The sequence below is a fragment of the Electrona antarctica genome (genome assembly GCF_951216825.1).
Source record: "Electrona antarctica genome assembly, chromosome: 16".
NCBI classification, from domain to species: domain Eukaryota; kingdom Metazoa; phylum Chordata; class Actinopteri; order Myctophiformes; family Myctophidae; genus Electrona; species Electrona antarctica.
This window is the reverse complement of record NC_136797.1, coordinates 32,991,189-33,011,768: the sequence shown is the minus strand read 5'-3', so window position 1 is coordinate 33,011,768 and position 20,580 is coordinate 32,991,189. Positions and strand designations below refer to the sequence as shown.

The 20,580-nt window shown below is 44.0% G+C and overlaps 1 protein-coding gene across 5 annotated transcripts in view; it reads left to right on the top strand.

Annotated features, from left to right (window-relative positions):
* Positions 1–20,580, top strand: part of LOC306939277 (mediator of RNA polymerase II transcription subunit 13-like) — a 147,252-nt gene that overhangs the window by 118,011 nt on the left and 8,661 nt on the right. For 2 of the 5 annotated variants that reach the window (XM_079523846.1, XM_079523843.1), the window contains exons 7-27: positions 1,425–1,592; positions 3,538–3,697; positions 3,826–3,930; positions 4,872–5,534; positions 6,290–6,503; positions 7,161–7,239; positions 8,242–8,366; positions 9,296–9,392; positions 9,738–9,958; positions 10,118–10,296; positions 10,498–11,423; positions 12,073–12,252; positions 13,126–13,355; positions 13,706–13,904; positions 14,076–14,379; positions 15,087–15,342; positions 16,261–16,449; positions 17,464–17,693; positions 18,192–18,334; positions 19,200–19,358; positions 19,717–19,881. In XM_079523846.1, coding sequence (XP_079379972.1) covers positions 1,425–1,592; positions 3,538–3,697; positions 3,826–3,930; positions 4,872–5,534; positions 6,290–6,503; positions 7,161–7,239; positions 8,242–8,366; positions 9,296–9,392; positions 9,738–9,958; positions 10,118–10,296; positions 10,498–11,423; positions 12,073–12,252; positions 13,126–13,355; positions 13,706–13,904; positions 14,076–14,379; positions 15,087–15,342; positions 16,261–16,449; positions 17,464–17,693; positions 18,192–18,334; positions 19,200–19,358; positions 19,717–19,881 — 4,992 coding nt within the window. Of the gene's footprint in view, positions 1–1,424; positions 1,593–3,537; positions 3,698–3,825; positions 3,931–4,871; positions 5,535–6,289; positions 6,504–7,157; positions 7,240–8,241; positions 8,367–9,295; positions 9,393–9,737; positions 9,959–10,117; positions 10,297–10,497; positions 11,424–12,072; positions 12,253–13,125; positions 13,356–13,705; positions 13,905–14,075; positions 14,380–15,086; positions 15,343–16,260; positions 16,450–17,463; positions 17,694–18,191; positions 18,335–19,199; positions 19,359–19,716; positions 19,882–20,580 lie in introns of all 5 variants that reach the window. The other 3 variants (XM_079523845.1, XM_079523842.1, XM_079523844.1) reach the window with 2 other exon arrangements.

The window sequence follows — 20,580 nt, the reverse complement described above, 5'->3', positions numbered from 1 at the left end:
CTAGCCTCATACAGAGCGACACCGCCAAAAACGTGCAAGGTGGCCAACGCGTTTCAGCTCAGCAAGCCTTCCACAGGGTCCACTCTTTATGTCATTCTCTTCTCCCGCCTCAGTACCCAATAAAAGCACGCTGAAAGTCCTTCCAGCTTAAGAACACCCAGAGAACACATTAGATGCTGGTGATTCTACACCGGGGAGAGAAAAACCGCAAGAAAAACAACCCTGCATTGATTTAGCCCTCAGTCTGCATTGTAGGCTCTCGGGCAGTCTGAGATCCAGGTAATTGTGAATGCGATGCTATTGAAGTGTGCTTCAGCTGCAGTGTTCTTCAGAGGCCTTTGACGCCTCTCGGGGAGGAGGGGGGGTAAAGGAGGGGATGAGTGGATCAGAGGGAAAGGAGAGCAGTAGAGAAGACAGGAGCAGAGGATACGGAGAGGTGAGGCCCACGGGAGAGATATACACAGCTCTGTGTAATCAGATCTCATCGACTGTCTGACCCCGGCGCATTGATTTGACGGTTTTGACCTGATTGAAATCAAAGCCTAATAGTAGCAGTGCCTTTTACACCTTGAGAAGAAAGCCTACAGCCCCCTACTGTATGCACTGTAGCCTGAGGCGCGTGGAACGATAGCAGGGCGAGTGTGTGTGAGGAGGCGTTTGAGAGGGTGTTTTATCTGAATAACGAGCTGATAAGCGTGTGAGCATATCCGTGGATAACAAGTCGGGCCATTATAGCGAACGTACTAGGAGGTTATGTTCTTTTACAGCTCGGAGAAAAAAGGAGTGCACTGTGAAGCAGTGTTGATTTTGACAGGAAATTTTGATTTTAGTTTAGTCATAGTCTATGGAATAGAACCTAATTTAGTTTTAGTCATATTTTAGTTATCTGGAATGTTTTAGTGTTAGTCTAGTTTTAGTCGACTAAATATCATAAGATTTTAGTCGACTAAATCTACAGTTGATTTAGTCGACTAAAATGTATTTTGGTGGGCCTTGATGCCGTCGTAATGGCTGATTTTATAGCAGATCTACAAGCTCACACCACAACCAAGTGTAAAATGACTTGTCTTTTATTTATACTGGATCTCTTGTCCACTAGTCCCTTCCTAACATTTTAGTCTAGTTTTTATTAGTTGACGAAGTTGTCAATATCTATGTCTTAGTTTTAGTCATCATAGCTTAGTTTTCATTTAGTTTTAGTCAGTGAAAAAAGGTAGCCGACAAACTTTTTTTTTGTCTTAGTATTAGTCGACAAAATCAACACGGCTGCAAAGTCCTCTGTGTTAACATTGTACAAATGTAACCAAATGGACCTGTAATTATAAATTACACTGAGGATATTACTCTGTGACTGAATGATATTAATGAATACTGCATTACATTTACAATTGACTCGTAAAACTCAACTTTCTCAACCTTTTCAGGTGGTGTGAGGATGACCTACCCAGCAGCCTTTGTGCTGATCGCCCAGGGGGACCTACCTGTACAGCAGCCCCCACCAGCGGCTGCTTCTCAGGGCCTCAGTAGAGACTCACTGCACCACTGCGGTGTACCCCTCACCCCCCCCACCTCGCCTGAACAACCCTGCTCAGGTACCAACTCACATGCATCAGAGGTTCTCAACACTTTTTTGGCTTCAAGTACCCCCTTTTCCTGATTTTTTTTAATCAATATGCCCCCTTTACCCGACTACAAAATATATATATATATATATTTAAAAAAAAATAGCATATCATTGCTGTCTGGCAGAATCTCCATATTTTAACTAATGAGGTATCCACCCGATGCTATCAATGAAAAACAACATATAACGTTATTTTATTTTTATGTATACGTTTATTTAACAGGGACAATACAAAAAAACAATGTATCAAGTTGTAAAAACATGAAACTGTTGCATTGTATATAGGTTCGTAGCCAAGGCTAATTTGCAACCCCAGTCCCTGGTTAGGCCTTTCTATACGGCTATACATCTTCCTAAAACAATCTTTTACAGCTACACATCTACCTAAAACAGGCTACCAGGGATCACCTACCGGCTGCCGGCTGCTGATCCCCTTGTGATCCTACTAGTTGGTCTATCTGGTCCTTTTTTACCGCTGGGGCAAGATCATGAACACATTTGAAAATTACCTTAATGAAAGAGAATTTAATAAAACTGTCAAAACTAAGCGTGTTGTATTTTCTAAGTATTATGCAATGATGCCATTTCATTGTTTTGTATCCATTATTTTCAGTGCTTGTTTATAAAGTGATGTGATGATGACTGACTGTGAGGCCTGGCCCCAGACAGTAATACAGTAGGAGATATGGGAAAAAAATCATGGCATGCATAAACAATTGGGCTGTGTGCAGTGGTATATATTGTCTGCTTAGTCTAAAGCAGTTCAGGTTAGTTTTTAGAGTCTTGCTCAACTTTTTGATGTGTTTATAAAATTTTAGTTGAGAGTCAAGAATGACACCCAGACATTTGAATTCCCTGACTTCCTCAAATTCCTCTTGATCTATTTTAATGTTCAACTCATAATTTGAACGCACGCACGCACGCACGCACGCACGCACGCACGCACGCACGCACGCACGCGCGCACGCACGCACGCGCGCACACAAACACACGCGCACACACACATACAATCAGGCCATAGTAGCAGCGGCATTGCATCATTTACAATATAATTAAAATAGGACAGACTTCACATTCAAGTCACTATATTTGTTCAACAATGTATTTATGGCACAATTACAGTTATTGTGCACATGATTGCAAAGATTGTTATGAGATCTTGAACAAAGGCACTATAATTTGGAGTGTAAAAACATTCCGCTGAGAAAGTCGGCCTTGATGAATGATTGGGGTTTACAGCGCAGCGAAACTGTTTAGCAAACCTCCTAGTTACTTGATCAACATTAATTAAGCTCCCTAAATTAACTTGAAACCAATTAAGACTACTGACACAAACTGCCAACAAATCAAGTAAGGAAAACGCAGCAGATCTAAACAAGCATACGCTGCTTGCTGGCTTTTTACCAGAAGTTGCAATGCTGTTTGCATATCCAAAATGAATGTATGTATTGTACACAGACACATCATTTGTCCACTAGTTATTTCAGTTTCAGAAATATATTAAAACAAAACAAGGCAAGCTAAATTGAACTGCTTAAGCCATAATTCGGAGTAAGCTGAAAACAAGCTGCTTCTGCTATTTTCCCAAAATAGAGAAGCCAGGTTGAAAGTGATTAACTGTATATCATTGCTATCGGGCAGAAACCTTGTATCTCCATAATTCATATACTTACAGTTTTTCTTTCGTAAATGAATCTCCGACTTTATCATGCAAGAGTGTCACACAAAAGTAGTGAAAGCTGATATACAAGCTCACAACACCTCGCATGTAAATCAAAAGAAAAAATTATAATAATAAAAAAATAATAATCTCACGCTGATAGCTCAAGTGCCAATATTTTATTTAGGATGTAGATTCAGGCAGAAAACCTATTGTCTACTAACGTCATCTACTGCATCCTCTGTCATTTCAGCGGACAGTGGCTTTGTAACCTCTGCCTCCAGTGTCCCCACCACGCATGACAACAGCATGGCTGTCCCCAACCTCAGCCCAAAGCATTCTGAGAAGAAACTGACTAATCAGCTGATCCATCAAGCCTGGAGGCAGAGTTATCTAAGCCAGCCTCAACACAAGTAAGATCACGTAAATCATTCAGACTCGTTTTTTATTACATCTTTTGCACTTATGAATGGACAACATTATTGCTGTTAATGTGCGGTGACATGATTAACACCCCGGTTGTGCCTGCTTGGTCTCCCAGATGGAGCCAGCCCAGCAGCGTGACGCCTAAGAAGGATGTTCCCAACGGTGTGACCACGTGGGACTTCAGCGACCCAGGAACAAGAGCCCCCTGCAGCTGCTCCAGGTTGTTACACAGGGAGTAGTGTTCCCACTGTACGCCCCCAGACGTTTAGCACAGTGATTGTCAACAGTTTCCATTTCAAGAATAAATGATTTTGGTTTTAATCTCTGGGACCAAAATCTACTGTGAAATCCTCTGTTTTCATTTAACCCTGAGAGTGTACAAATGTGTACACACTCAGAGTTACAGACCCGTAAGGGTTCATTTGGACCGGTGGAGGTTCCCGTACCTGATGTTGAGAACCAGTGGTGTAGCACGTGGATAGACGTGCTGCTAACCATGTCACACTTTTGAGAAAATTCATTTAAATTAAAACCCTGCTGCCGACAGTTAGTCGAGACGACATGCAGAATTTTTCCAAGTTGAAATTAGCATATTGCTGAAAATGTGTAATCTTACATGCTGACATTTTTATTTCACATTCCAACCAATTAACAATATTTTTGTGATCATTGTGAATTACTCACAATGTATATACATCTTACAAGTTTACAAACAGGCTACCCTTAATCCAGACCACAGCGACAAGGTAAAAGGAAAAAGAAAATCTGGTTCAAAATTAGACACATATATGTGATACAAATCTAAACACAAAAACAGCATTCATAAAAGTGTACCAGAAGAGTTAATTTATAATGTGAACGCGTTACAATTCAAGGACAGCCCTGTTGTTTTTAACTCTAGTCTTTAACACATTAAACAGACATTCAGAGATACTTGTTACTATGGATATTGAAGCAAGAGGTGCATTTTAGCAGTTAATGTTTTGTTACGAGGCGGGGGGAAAAAAATGCTGACTCGCAACACGCAGACTGTTTTGCTTGTGTGCGACATTAAATAATTTATCACGAGTAAGACAACTTGCACATGACCTTGAAAGAGACTCGATCAGACTCTGCTGCGGTACATAATGTATTGTTGTTTTTTGCTTGGTTGTATTGCAGGTTAAAACAGCAGAAGCAGAACCCAACCACCACCACCTCTTCCTCTGTCAACACTCCAAATGGCTCCGGTGCCAGTCAATCTTCTGGAGTCTCCATATATCCTCCCTCCTTGCCAAAGCACAAGACCAGTGACAAGTCGGAAAAGTCCGATAAACAGTCTAAGAGGCCCGCCATGACTCCTTTCCACCACCGCCTTTGCATCTCCCAGGAGCCATGCATGGAACATGAATCCTCCGGAGGACCTCAACTTGGCGGTCTTGGGGCTCTGGAAGCACCCTTGGAGTCTCTACACGCCATGCCCAACTGCAAGTACCCCAAACCCCTGTCAGCAGACAGGAAAGCTCCAGAGTCCCTCCTCCACTCCCCTGTCTCCCCGCTTCCCCCCACACTCAGCCCACATCCCCGGATGCAGGACCCAGACATCTTGGATCTCCATGTGGAAATGCCTCAGTGTCCAGATGCAGTTTCTGGATTGGGGTTGATGCCCAGTGAGACTGCACTTTATTCAGCTGCACTGGGTCCGAGGGATAGCGGGACCAGGTGGTGGAGAGGTTTCAGGACCCCGAGAACTGATAAGGCTGACTTCAGGCCCGGAGAACTTCCAATTGATAGATTAGGGGAAGTAAAGATGGAGATAGGCACTGAGGGAGCTGCACTAAAACGGTGAGGAAACGTAGAGACATCGGGCAGGGACATGTTTCTCAAAACCTTTGGATTTGTCCTTTGGAGGAAGAGCCCAGGGGACTAAATGTAGATGTGTAGAGGTGGCAGAAAAGAATGTTATGTTCTTATCCTTGAGTAAATATTATCTATACATTAACTTACTAACAATTAAAAATATTATTCTACAGTTTCCTGAGATTTAAAGCATGAAATTCTACTTTACTGAGAAACACACTAGGAACTATAATTATGAGTATGATAATTGGGATGGTATTGCACGAGGATATTAGATAATTCATAGATCCAGTTAGTAAAGGAGTAAAAAATAGTGTTTAGAGGATATATTTAGTCTATTTATATTACACGTAGATAAAGATAACAAGGGCAACATAAGTAATGCATTGTTTATACAGTATACAGTACATGTACACTAGCACTTTTCTAAACCAATGTTACAAAGCGCTTCACAATGAAATTCTAACAATTATTCACATAGCATCAAGCAGCCAGAACAAAGACAGAATATGATACAAATGAACAATGCACAATAATATGCAATGGATGGGGTATATCTTACTGACTATTAAATCATTCATCAACTAGAGCACTTGTTTTTATGTGCTTAGAATAGAGTTCTAAATATTATATTATATTTGTCCTTGATATGAAAATGTTTGAGAACCACTGCCTTAGCTTAGACAACCTGCTTCTGCATCACACTAATTACTGTACATGTGCATTTTCCTCTCCTACAGACTATACATGCAGACGCAAAAGCGATTTAAACTCTCAGAGGAGAGGATTAGGGACCACATCCATACCCTGGACCTTCTCCAGCAGCCAGGGGTGGAGGGGTTGCGAGAGCCCGGGGATGACCCCTATGATTTCAAGGAGGGAGATATCGAATACACATTCTCCACATCCAAGAGGCTCAAGGTCCTGGGGCGAGACCCTAGCAAGAAGAACAAGGTAATACATTCAATGAAGTGTTTGCTATGATCTCTTACATTTCAATGTCTTTATTGGGTCATGATTTCTTGACACCCTGGCCAGTGCTCCACACGTCCTAGAATCTTCTCCTGCCAGGCTCCCAAGCCGTGACATGACCTCCCCCTTGCAGTTAGAACTGAACACCCTATTTTCCACCACAGTCTGAAAACTCACCTCTCCACTCCACCTCAAACTCTTGTTGCCTGCTTTGATAGATGGAGTACAAATGGACAGTTATACTCTTCAGATCGATTTTGATTACTTGTTCATGTGTTTAGAGTATTATTATTACTTTTTTTTAGCTTGGACACAAATGCTAAGAATCTTATTTAGATAACATGCTGTTTAGACAGATGCTTGGTGTGATGCTTTTTAGAAGCACTAAATACATTCGTTTTCTTTACACTCATTACGTAGTATTTAGTACCTTATTGTTCGTTGAGTAGTGGCACACTTGTAAATCACTGGATAAGAGCGCCTACTAAATGCCTAAATTGTAAAGTGCCATGTAGCTCATGCTTCCATCAAGATATTGAGATGTAACCTTGACCTTGGCCTTTCTTTACAGGTGTTGTTTTGTAAACATTGTGAAATGTAACTAAATATGTTCTTTTCTTCTAACGTACTATCCAGCAGGGAGAAGACATAACCAGCAATGGTGCACTGACTGATGGGAAAGATGCCATGTCCATTTTCAGCTCGGCACCCAAAATAGGTTAGGCATGAAATGTCAAGAAATGTCATCATGTCCATTACCCAGGGTACCGTGTGTGTGTGTGTGTGTGTGTGTGCGTGTGTGTGTGTGTGTGTGTGTGGTGGGGGGGGGCAACATGTTGTAGAAACACTATTTCCTCTGCAGCCTTCTAGGGTCCTGATGGCTGCAACCTGCGACTTACACAGGCCTCTGGGTAGGCTGCCCTGCTTAGCAGAGATAAGCGCAGCGCAGAGCTCTCCTTTCTAGTTAATAATCAAATCAGCAGAATGGCCTGCTGGAACTGCCCCTCCATCCCTCCGACAAATCACACACTGCAAATACCAAACTCTGCAGGGATGAGTCGTCTTTCATCTCATCTCTTAGTTCTAGATTGGTTTTCCTACTTAACCCTAGAACACCAAACCCGGGTGATTTTCACCCGGACAGTTATATTTTAGTAATTTTCATAATATTTCTGATGTCTGAGGTGGGTGCCTGGGTGGGTTTTTTAGTACCTTCATGATGCTCAGTGACATCATAGAAGGTAGGTTTGTTTCCCTGCCCACATCCCTGTTTTTTTCTACTGTTCGGGTGAATTTCACCTGCGTTTAGTGATAGAGTGATATAGAAAAATCCAATACACTCACAATGGGCTTTTTTTCTCACTGGACTATTCTCACATGTTCCAGAATGGGTGGACCAACGGAGAAGTTCCCTGCTCAATTTCTTTTATGAATATATATTAAAAATAATACCCACATTTTTCACCCATTTTGCCCCTCTATGATAGGGCCCCTGTTTTTTTGTGAAATGTCATGATGAAATATTAAAGAAGAGTTCCTCAAGTTGCCATAGATTGCTGTACTTCAATATTATATTTCGATGAGAAATATTTTTTATGGAATATATTACATATGGGTAAAATATACAGGGGTTTGGTTTAGTATGGTTTGACAAAAGTTTAGTGTTCTAGGGCTAATGAGTATCAGTGTTCTAAAAACATTGTTTCTACCTGTGTTGTAGATGATGAAACAGCTCAAGATGAAGGAGCAACCAAAGCCAACCCTTCTCTGACCAGAGAGAGAGACCTGGTGGTCAACATCTCTGACCTGGATAACATTTTTGATGAGGATGAAGAGGAATTAGGGGTGAGACAACAACATAGTTGCATGTGATCCCAACTCTGGTCTCATATGTAGATAATCATACGGTACATAATAATAATCTTTATTGTCCCGAAGGATATTTGTCTTCACAATCTGTTCAACACCCACATCAAAAACAACACAGAGCACATAACACCAAGACATTACAAAAACAAAAACAAAACATGTACATAACCATCCTATCGGCGGGGCAGTTTGTTTAATGCCGCGATGGCTGAGGGGACAAAGCTCCTACTAAAACGGACCTTTTTCCATGGCAAGGTTCTGTATCTTTGTCCAGATGGCATGAGGTTAAAGAAGCGATACAGGGGATGATCAGTGTAATTTGATATCGAAAGTGCTAGCCGTGTGCCTTATTGTTCATATCAGAAATATACTGTACTGTATGCACACAATAACCCATTTTGGGCGGGAACCCCTTTTGGTGTTTTAAGCATTATGTTATACTTTAGCTATTGAGCAGATCTACAAGCTCTACAAGCTCATAGCGCGGCACCGAGTGCCGCGCTATGAGCTTATAGGTCTGCAATTTATGAAAAATCATGAAAATGCGGCACTCATCTTTGAATATAAATTCTTTCAGAGAGAACGTTTTTAACTCAAATCTTTGCTTCTGAGGGGTTCGTAGAATAACATATTTTCAGATGGCGGTTGGCGGCCAATTTCATATAATTTCTCGGGTCCTTGACATGAAATATTGAGCACCACTGATACAGAAATATGGGTATTTCAGAAAACTGTAATTTTCTTTTATTTCGATGTCGAGCCTAAATGGGTTAAGAGCTTAATTATATAGAATATTTTATGGAAAGCTCTTATCTCATTTGATAATGCTATTCCCAAGTATAATTTTCTAAACATCCAGGAATGCATTCTGTCCTTAAATAATGATGATTGAATTGGATTCTCAGACCAACTACCCCAACCAGCACTCTACCAAGATTCCAGTGTCAACAGAAGACCGTCCGCTTGGGAAAGAGGGGAGAGTGGCAGTACCTTATCCTTCAAGTGAGTTCACGTTAACTAATAAGCACAATGAGCACAGTGTAACCACATTGAGCAGGTCATTATAGACAACATTTTTGGAATTTCCTTCAAAATTGCAAAAACGGCAGATCTACAAGCTGACAACTTGTCACATTGTAACACGTTGTGAGCTTGTAGACCGGCTACTTTCGCTATTTGGCACACGTTAAAATATACAGTATAGGGCTAAAATATTTGATCATAAGTGATCATCATGATGGTAATCTACATCCAGTGCATTATCTGTGGAGCTTGGAACAACCACTACAAGTTATGTCTCCTAATCTGTCTTTCTTCCTGTGTCTCTCCACCTCTCTCTCCTTTCAGCAGTAGCAGACCTCCAGCGCATGTTCCCAACCCCTCCGTCGCTGGAGCAGCACCCAGCCTTCTCACCCATTATGACGTATCGGGACACCCCCAGCCAGGAGCCTCCTGCGCCCACAGGTGTGTCTGAACACCAGCTGGGGCCCTTGGCTTACATGCACTTCACTGAACACAGGATGGAGATGGAGGAATCTCTGGCCAGCCCAAAACCTGAAGACACAAAGGTGAGGTGGATGTAACATTTCTTGTAGAACTCTTGTACACTAATAATGTCAGTTACTTCCTCAGAGTTAGTTAGTTAGTTAGTTAGTTAGTTAGTTAGTTAGTTAGTTAGTTACTTACTTACTTAATTCTCAATTCTCTATGTTGTGCCCTTTCTCCAGCCACAAATGGGTTCCTCCATGTTTGCCCCACTGTGCAATCTGCCTAGCCAGTGTCTGCCCCCACTCAAGATCCCAGAGCAGTGTTACTACCGTCCTTCTTGGTCCCTCCTACCCAAAATGGAGCACTACTCCTCAGTCATGCACCTCCAGCAAGCGCCCTTCATCAGGGATGGTTACACGTGAGTCACCTGGTCACTTGTTGTATTTGCTGCTCCTTTGTGACCGACCCAGAAACGTAGCGTGTTTCATGAAATATTATTAGAAAACTACTTGCTTTGTATGAAGCTTTTAATGAAGATTTTAATGACTTACCTTCTTGTTGTCTGACTATCATTTCTTGTGTGTCCTTTTTTGTGGGTGTATATGCGTCTATCCTTCAGTAATGTCCCCAGTGTCAACACCCTGGACCAGGAATATGCCCAGATGAGTGCCAACACTGCGTCAGTGGGCACCACGGGTGGCATCCTCCCGTCTCCCGCCACCCCTCGTTTCTCCGTGCCAACCCCGCGCACCCCTCGCACTCCAAGGGGTATGAACACAGCGGGCTCTGGGCAGGGCTCGGTGAAGCAGGACGGCACTGAACTAAGCTCTCCGGCCTCAACCCCTTCCACCAGCCTGCCTCTTAGCTCAGTGGACCCCCTAGCCCGGCCGGGACCCCCGCTCCCGGAGGCCCACAGCCTGTATGCAGCCCTCCTCCTCTCCGACTCCGTTCTCAACGTCTTTAAGGACCGCAACTTTGACAGCTGCTGCATCTGTGCCTGCAACATGAACGTCAAAGGAGCAGACGTCGGCGTTTACATCCCGGATTCCACCTGTGAGGATCAGTACCGATGCATGTGCGGCTTCAGCGCTATCGTCAACCGGCGGCTGGCCCACGGCACGGGGCTCTTCCTGGAGGACGAGCTGGATATCTTCGGACGGGGCTCCGAGGTGGGCAGGGCGGCCGAGAGAAGGCTGGCTCTGTGCCAGCGTGACCCCCCCATGGGCGATCCGAAGGCCAAGCGGCCGCAGGACGGACCCCCCATCCCTCCGTCGGTCATGGTCCTCCTTCAGGAACAGTGCTCCCAGCCGATCTCGTCCTTAGCATCGCTTCACCTCCCCCCGCCCTGTTCCTGCCGCGGCCACAAGGGTGCGCTGCTTCAGAGCTGGATGGCTGACAAGCAGTGGGCCGATGGGAGCGATGCCTGCGTGGAGTGTTATAATGCTCTGGAGCAGGGGCTTCAGTATGTGGATAACCCTGCTGGAGGGAAGGTGGATCCAGCCGTTGTGAGGAGCACTGCGCTTCACTCCTGGCCTCACACTAATGGTAAGGAGCGTGTGACTCGTGCCAAATGTTTTACTCCGCTGCTGTGCGATGGTGTCGTGCGTCGAATAATAGCAGATCTAAAAGCTCAGAATGTGGCGCACTGCGATGTGTTGTGAGCTTGTAGATCTGCTATTATTGGCACATGACAACGTCTTCAGATACTAGACTTGGGTATAGAAATACTAAATTCACATGCCAGATAAGAAAATCAAAGCATGCTTTGGAAACAAAGTTTTAAGGTGGGATATATTTATCTATATGACATTGAATTCAACATTCCATTGAGATTGTGATAGTGTTAGAGTAGAGTATAGATCTGGCATTTGTAATCAAACTTCAATACAAATCTTTACTATGAAAGAGCATGTTTTCTTATGATCAAATTTAACTTAAAATTCTTGATATTCCAGTATTTCTTTTTTATTGATTGGGGTTTTAAAAATAATGTTATGTCTTTTTGTTAGTTATGGCCTGTGACGTAAAAATTGTGTATTGATGTGTGCTTTGTCCTTTGTGTGTGGGCTTGCAACTGTGCATGTGTGTGTGTGTGTGTGTGTGTGTGTGTGTGTGTGTGTGTGTGTGTGTGTGTGTGTGTGTGTGTGTGTGTGTGTGTGTGTGTGTGTGTGTGTGTGCGTGTTCCCCTCTGCAGTGATGGACATGAGCATGCTGTCGTCGCAGGACGTGGTGCGCATGCTGCTTTCGCTGCAGCCGTTCCTGCAGGACGCCATTCAAAAGAAGAGAACAGGAAGGACATGGGACAACATCCAACACGTGCAAGGACCACTCACATGGCAGCAGTTCCACAAGATGGCAGGGAGAGGCTCGTATGGTGAGTCATATCCCTCACCGGTTCACTTCACGGCCTTGGTCTTGGACGCTTTATGATATACTGTAACTAGATAGAGAGTAGCCTCGGAAACCCAGACGTTTTTATTTCCAGGGAGAAAAAAAAAGTCTGGGTCCGAGTCCACTTCAATTCGGCATAGAGTAGCGCAAATGTCGATCACTCTCTGCTGATTTCTGATCGTCTGCACCTTTGTTATATTGACGCACACACGCACACATGTACACACACTGCCTATGCCATAGAAAGCATAGGTGGACCCCAGGCTAGATAGAGAGAGACACAAGATAAGTAGGTAGTCTTGCGTAGCCAGAGGATCAGAGATCTCTGCCTACTGATATTTTGTCTGTTTTTTTTGTCCAATTTTTACGAATGGGCTAAAGTTGGGTGGAAAACCCTCTGAAATGTTGAAAATATCACAGAACCAATGCAAAGACCTTATTGCGATCATTTATATTGGGATGGCATCATAAAAATGGTAGGTTTGTTAGCACTGGTTTTCTTCGCCGTCAATGAATTTAGATTTCCTCTGACTTATGAGTAGGCAGACATCTGTGATCGTCTGGCTAGACGAGACCAGTAGTAAGGTAAGGATAAATAAAATAAGATAATAAATTATATCAAATCGAATACTTGGAGTCTGCCTGGCCATCTGCACTTGAACTATTCATACATATAAATATAGCAGCGATACTGGACACTGGAGCTTGATATTAAAGCAGCACTATGTATGCATGCAAGAAAATATATTTGATCCACTATAAAATGACACTGGTGGTTGCTTGATATTAAAGTGGCCCATCTTATTAGACTGCGGCCCACTAACCATGTCCTATTTCTCACCTCTCTTTCTTCAAGGTTCGGAGGAGTCTCCAGAGCCCCTTCCTATCCCTCCACTGTTGCTGGGTTATGACCGTGAGCGAGACTTCATGGCTCTGTCCCCCTTCGCGTTGCCCTTCTGGGAGAAGCTGCTGCTGGAGCCTTATGGTGGCCAGAGGGATGTGGCCTACCTGGTGCTCTGTCCCAACTGCCCCTCTCTGCTGGCTGGGGCCAAGGCATTCTTCCAGGAACTAAGTGCCGTCTATGAGGTATTATGCTTCATTTATTTTATGATTCTCAAACTTTTTCATTTCAAGGACACCTACATTACTTGGATATGCATTAAGCCACGGACCACCACTTCACGCCTATTTTTCAATCTCTGGGACTCCAATCTACATAGTAAAACCCTCAGTGTTTATTCAATTCTGAGTGGGTACAAATTGAACCAAATTTAGATAAAAAAAACGTTGACACATTTTGACCATTAGTGTTTACATTATGCCACCAAAATTGCAAATACATTTTCCTCTGATGACTCAAATGTCCCGGTTGTTACAGAAGAAATACATGAACTCTGGCTTGTGTTTTTTTTCTTCTTTTTTTTCGCCACTTGTAGACGTGTCATCTGGGGAAGCACCGTCCTCTGGCTAAGGTGTCCAGAGACGGGCTGGTCCACGTGGGGGAGGTGGTGGAAGCAGACTCGCTAGAGGAGCAGCATGTGGACCAGTGGTTCACTGGGCCCTGGGCTGGACAGCAGCACACAGACAACCTCAACAAACTCAAACTCTATGCTTACACCTGCAGGCAGCAGCTAGGTGAGACGTTCGATCTGGAATCTGGGTTATGGAAATTAGTTTAAAATGTTCATTTGGTACATTTTAATGATCTGCACGCTACAGTGCAAGGGTTATTTTATACTATTCTATTATCTTGTGTTTATTCTGTCCTATAAATTGAAAAAAAAATCCTTTTTTTTATGATCGCAGCTCCCCAGTTGTCAGCCCTGCCTCTGGACAACAGTCTATTGTTGCCCCCCAAGCCCTCCGCCAGCCCTCCGCCAGCCTCCACGTCGTCAACCCAGCCTGCGTCTTCTGGCCAGCCCCCAGCCCCTAGCCTCGGGGTCCCTGATGGAGAGGTGGCTCCGGGGGCCCACACCTCAGGAAACACTCCAACCCCAACTGGAGCTGCCTCGGGGCAGCCAGGAGATACCGCCCAAGGAGGGACCAATGAGTCTAAAGGGCCTCCTAGTTCCACTGCACCAACCAGCACATCAGCAGAAGACCTTGAACTGTAAGTCGCATCAACTCGAGGAACATTGTCGATTGCTAAACGTGTTGACACACATGTATGCTATTCCCTCTGACAAAATGTGCAAAGCACACACCGATTGTTTATATTGGCTACACTGTTCTTTGCCTGGGTAGAAGCCTAGAAGGCATGTCCGTGTGGTTGTAGCCAGTCTGTTTACAGTATGCTGTACACTAGCTAGCTACAGTGGCTAGCCCTCTTATGTTAGCTAGCCTAACTCTGCGAGGGCCCTCGCTGCTTGTCTGACGGCTTGCTGGGGTGCACCTCACGAGTCTCGAGGCCTCGCTGTCAGCATGACTACCTTGTTGTGTGACCTGAAAATCACAATAATGGGGGCGTGGTTTGCATTATTCGTTGGAGGGAAAATCATACGTGCTGTTGAAAGGAAATGCCCTGATACTGAGTGGGCCTTTCACTCTTCAACCAGCCATAAATACAGTATGTCAAAATAGGTCATGTAAACTTATAGTTAAATTCTAATAGTTAGGATGGGTAAATGCAGAGGACAAATATCATGTATTTGCAAATGCACAGTGACAAAATATCCCAAACACATAGGAATGTGGAATATATTATTATTATTATTATTATTATTATTGTTGTTACTATTTAGTACTTACTGTACAGCGTTATCCCTTGTGTCATGTTAATGATTGATTTGTTATGTTATGTTGTTACCTCCTATGCAGCATGGCAGAGCAAGCCAGAATTGGCATTGGCATCCCCACGCTGGCTGACTCAGTGGACAGCCATACTCATATACCAGCCATCGTTATTTATATAGTAGACCCGTTCCTCTGCTCTGACGGAGCAGATGGTGGAGGCGAGGAGGATGACGGGGAGGAGGTGGAGACAGGAAGCATTTGGCTCCTGGGGCTGCTGCGGTGCTATACAGAAATGCTGCAGACGCTGCCTGAGAGCATGAGACCAGCCCTGGTCCTGCAGGTGAGAAGAGTTCTATGTATGCACCGCATTTAAAGCAACTGCTCTGTGATACGTAAATCATTTACGTATCACATTTTAAACTGCTCTGACTAAGCGTTGAATATTTCCTGGCAATACATCATTTACAAATTGTGAAAGCCAATATTATGTTCAATTAATTATTTTAACCTGAGGTCGGTTCTATCAATGTCTTCGGAAAAACGTATCAGTTGTTGAACTTTTTCCATGTCTAGGACCCCCACAATGATATGTATTTCAGTATTTTGTTCCAGCGTCCCCCAGAAGCAAAGATTTGAGTTTTGCATTAAAACCCCCCCTCTTAACCCCCAAATTGCACCATATGTCACACATTGTATTTGACTGAGTATGTTCAAAATGAAAATATGACATGGTTGGGATTCATACTAGTACTATAACTTTAATGACTTGATTGTAGTGCTATCATCTTTCAGCACCTACTACACCTACTGTCTGAAAATGATAAACATTCTCTATAGTCTAGATCAGGGGTTCTCAACGTTTTTTGGCCGGGGACCCCCGGAAATGCTTTGGCAATGTCTCGGGACCCCCGCCCCGCCCCCTCCCGACCCCCAATATAAATTGACTGCTACAATAACCTTAAACCATTTTGGGCGGGAACCCCTTTTGGTGTTTTAAACATCATTATAATTTAGCTATTTAAAAATAGCAGATCTACAAGCTCATAGCGCGCCACCGAGTGGCGCGCTACGAGCTTGTAGGTCTGCTATTTTTGAAAAATCGTGATTAAAAAAAAAAAAAAAACAATCTTTTTTTTTTCTTTTTTTTTAAAATAATTTGGGGACCCCCTAAAATAATTTGGCGACCCCCCGAGGGGTCGCGACCCACGGGTTGAGAACCCCTGGTCTAGATCCATTCTTTCCTCTTTACCTTCCCCAGGTGGTACCGTGTCACTACCTGCTCCAGCCGGCCAGTGGAGAGAGTCATCTGTACATGCAGCACCTGCGATCCCTGGCCTTCTCTTGCTATTCCCAGTGCAGACGCCTTCTGTCCACACAGACAAACATCAAGTCTCTGACAGGCTTTGGGCCTGTGTCCTCTGTCAAGGAGGTGCTTAAGGGTCCAGAGGTAAAGAGCCAGTAAATTAATGTTTGGCTGAATGTACTGAACCAGGAATAAAGTATCTTAGTTTAGAGAGTTTGTGCCTATGCTCATTTAAAGCTACAATCCGGAACTCACTTTAATTTATTTAGTCTTTCATTGAGAAATGCAGACCCTGGTTTCAGGTAGGACACTTACTGGTTGACAAGTAGTACTATCTCAAACTCATAGGCGCAATATCACTCCTGGACAAGCGTAGTCTCGCAACCAACACCAGACTTAATCTGCCTGGGGCAATATGCATTGCAAAGGCAGATTGAAGGCTGGCTATGACAGCCGCGAGGCTAGGACAAGTGGGGACTTCTTGTTGACAGTGTAGTAGAAATGTAGTCTCCTATGCAAGACCCAAGTTTGAATCACGGATAGACAATGAAACATATGGATATTGCATGCAGCTTTAAAGACAAAGATACACATGCATACTCATTATCTCTCTGCTACTAACAGTCTGACAGGCATTAGTCCGACAACACTGTCGCTCCCGACATGCGTTGCCGGTTACAGAACTAACCCGAGGCCGGGTTAAAACTCACCCGTGGCTCCCGACATGCGCGGCAGGTTAAAACTAACCCGTGGTGGGTTAAAACGAACCCGTGGCTCCCGACATGTGTGTCAGGTTACAACTACCCTACCCTGTGGCAGGTCAAAACTAACCTGTGGCTTCCTGTGAGGTTAGGCTTGCCCCCTTTTTGAAACTAGCTCCTTGCCACTCGCCCTACACACTTCCACTTGGTTTGAGCATAGATATATAAATAATAGAGACGGCACCGGAATTCCCCTCCCATCCACTTGCATTGCATTGCGTCTCTATTATTTATATATCTATGTTCAAACCGAGTGGAAGTGTGTAGGGCGAGTGGTGAGGAGCTAGTTTCAAAAATGGCCTTAGGGTTGGGTTTTGGGTAGGGTGTCGGACTCATGACTGTAGGACTGTTAGTACGTCGGACCAAACACATGCACCCGTCTCTGCTTTCCTTTCAGCATCCCAGTCCCCTGCAGCTGTATTGTCCGCCGTTCATCCTGGGTCCCACCCGTCCCAACTTAAAGCAGCCAGAAGCAGGAGAGGTGTGGCCAGAGATTCCACCCAAGTACAACGTGTTGTTTGTAGGCTACTGTCTGTCTCTGGACCAGCGATGGATCCTGGTATCCTGCACTGACCAGCAGGGGGAGCTCTTGGAGACCAGTGTTATCAACATTGATGTACCCAACAGGTAGGCTACTCATCCATGCTGAATCATAATAATGATCTGTAACATGTTGTTGTTAATTGTGTACACTGCTCTCCTCTTGAACAGTTTGGTATAGGAAAATAGACGTTTCTTTTTTTAATCCAAAAATAATATGAATTTAAAAAATCACACCCGTGTGAAGTGAGGGTCGCTCTTATCATCATACGTCATCATACATCATCTCATTCCAGCCAATCACAATTTGCATCCTCACTTTTGTCTTCAATGTTTGTGTTTACACAATGTTTGTGTTTACACAAACACTCAAAACTGGCCATTCATTGTCAATGGCATTCAATGTTTGTGTTTACACAAACCCTCATAGCTGGACATAGGAGGGGCTAGCACCCCTCAAAAATACTTGACATCTGTCACAAGTTCACAACATGGGTGTATTTGATTGGGACAAGGATCCTTCCATTAATTTGCATTGCATTTGCATTATCATGTATCTTATTTCAATGTTTATTTGCACATCAGAGCACGGCGGCCCAAGGTGTCCGCCAGGAAGATGGGCCTACAGAAGTTATGGGAATGGTGTGTGGGGATCATCCAAATGACATCACTGCCCTGGAGGATTGTAATTGGTCGACTGGGAAGGTTGGGACATGGTGAATTGAAAGGTGAGGGACTGTCAGTTGAAAACCAGCATTGTGCTTAATTTCCTTAATGGGCCAATAATTTATAAAACTGTCTGAATAACCTTGTGTCTTCTGTTGTAAAGTTACATTTACTACAATTCAGACATTTATCAGACTCTCTCATCCAGAGGTGACTTACAAGTTGTAAGATCAGAGTAAATGGCAATGAAGCCTAGTCAACAAACCACAAGGTAAATGCTAAAGTAAACAGAGGGCAAAGAAAACAATGTAGTGCTACAAAGTAACTAGGATACCAGGTAAACACCAAATCTAGCAACATGTCTAAACAACATGATTTCTAAATTAGATTATTGCCATTTGTGGTCAAGCAAATCTGTTGTTGCTGTGACACACCGGTGAGCAACTAAGTTTAAATCAGGCGCCTGTTACCCTTCTCCGGAAGAATTAAGAGAAAGACAAACATCTGTTATTGCACAGCCTATAGTGTTGCTCACTACTTACTTTTCTTTCTATTTTTCAGTGTTTCAACCATAGTTTCAGGCTTTCAGCACCGCTAGATCTAGGATCTGTAAGAGTACAGTTTCACTGCTTTGATCTGACCTTGTCTATCTTTCTCTCTGCCTCTAACTCCCCCCCCCCCTCTCTCTCCCCCTCTCTCTCTCCCTCTCCCTCTCCCTCTCTCTCTCCCCCTCTCTCTCTCCCCCCCCCCCCTCTCTCTCTCTCCCCCCCTCTCTCTCTCTCTCTCTCTCCCCCCCTCTCTCTCTCCCCCCTCTCTCTCTCTCTCTCCCCCTCTCTCTCCCCCCCTCTCTCTCTCTCTCTCTCTCTCTCTCTCTCTCTCTCTCTCTCTCTCTCTCTCTCTCTCTCTCTCTCACTCTCTCTCTACCAGACTGGAGCTCCCTCCTCGGGGAGCATTCGCTCCTGTCCATCAGTCGTCAGCTGAGGGACACGTGTCGCATGTGTGGGATCTCGTCTGCGGACACTCCGTCCATCCTCAGTGCCTGCCTGGTGGCCATGGAGCCGCAGGGCTCCTTTGTGGTCATGCCTGGTCAGTACACTGCTGATGTTCATAATAGATATTCATAATTTCATATTCATAGCATACGTCATGTATAAACGCAAAGGTACTGGAGCTATAGAGCACGTATAAGCCCTATTTCTTCATACTTTGTTGTGCAGCAAAAATTGCTACATGCTTACAATGCATTGCATAATAAGCTTGATATCAGATATCAGATCAGATATGTTGAGATCTGATATGTTATGTTTTTTTTGTTTTTTTTTTTATTTCTGAAACGTTTCACCTACAATGACATGCCCAAAATAGAGGCACTAGGTTGATAGTGGTGGTTAAATTACCTAAGTTTTATTGAATTTATTTTGATATAATTCCTTGATGACTCCAGATGCAGTGACCATGGGCTCAGTGTTTGGTCGCAGCACAGCTCTCAACCTGCAGACGTCCCAGCTGAACACACCACAGGACGCATCGTGTACTCACATCCTGGTCTTCCCAACCTCTGCCACCACTCAACTGGCTGCCAGTTCCTACCCCACAGAGGACAACGCTGGTAAGAATCATAATCATTCGGTAGCCCATTGGTTCTCACACATGTTCATGTCAGCGAGGTGTAGATGGGCTATTTTTCGAATTGCTGAAATATCAAATATTAAACTGTTCCTTTGCTGGGGACCTCCTGGAATGCCCTCAACGAGGGGGGTGTTGCTGGGGGTGATGAATGGGAGGAGTAGGACAGAGTAGCTATGCCTTCACTGGCAGGTGAGCCAATAGGGAACAATATCAGTGGCAACACAGCGGATTGTCATGACGGTTAATTGGCACTGAAATGAGAGAAATAAGGCGTAAAAATAATTGGCTATTATAAATGTATGGGGGGGGGGGGGCACTGCTGTCTGATCATACTGTAGTTGTTTAGATAGAAGATAAGTGGTCAGATTTAATTCAGTTTATTTATGTGATGGTTGGTAGACAACTTTCCATCTTCCATGAAAACGTCTTGTCGAGAGAACTCGATCTGCAAAAGTCTTAGTATCAGGTATGGGACAAATGGAAAAGAAACCAGTCACTGGAACATTTTTGAGTACTGTCTGTGTAATGGGTAAAGTGCGGGAGTCTTGTCTGAGAGAAACTGAAGAGACCCTAGCTTTCAAGTGCACACATCTTCGGATCGATTCTTCCCAGAGTTGGACGTGTAGAAGTCTTCTGCTTTCTCTACCAACAGTTTTGTTGCATGGGTCGTTTTTGATGT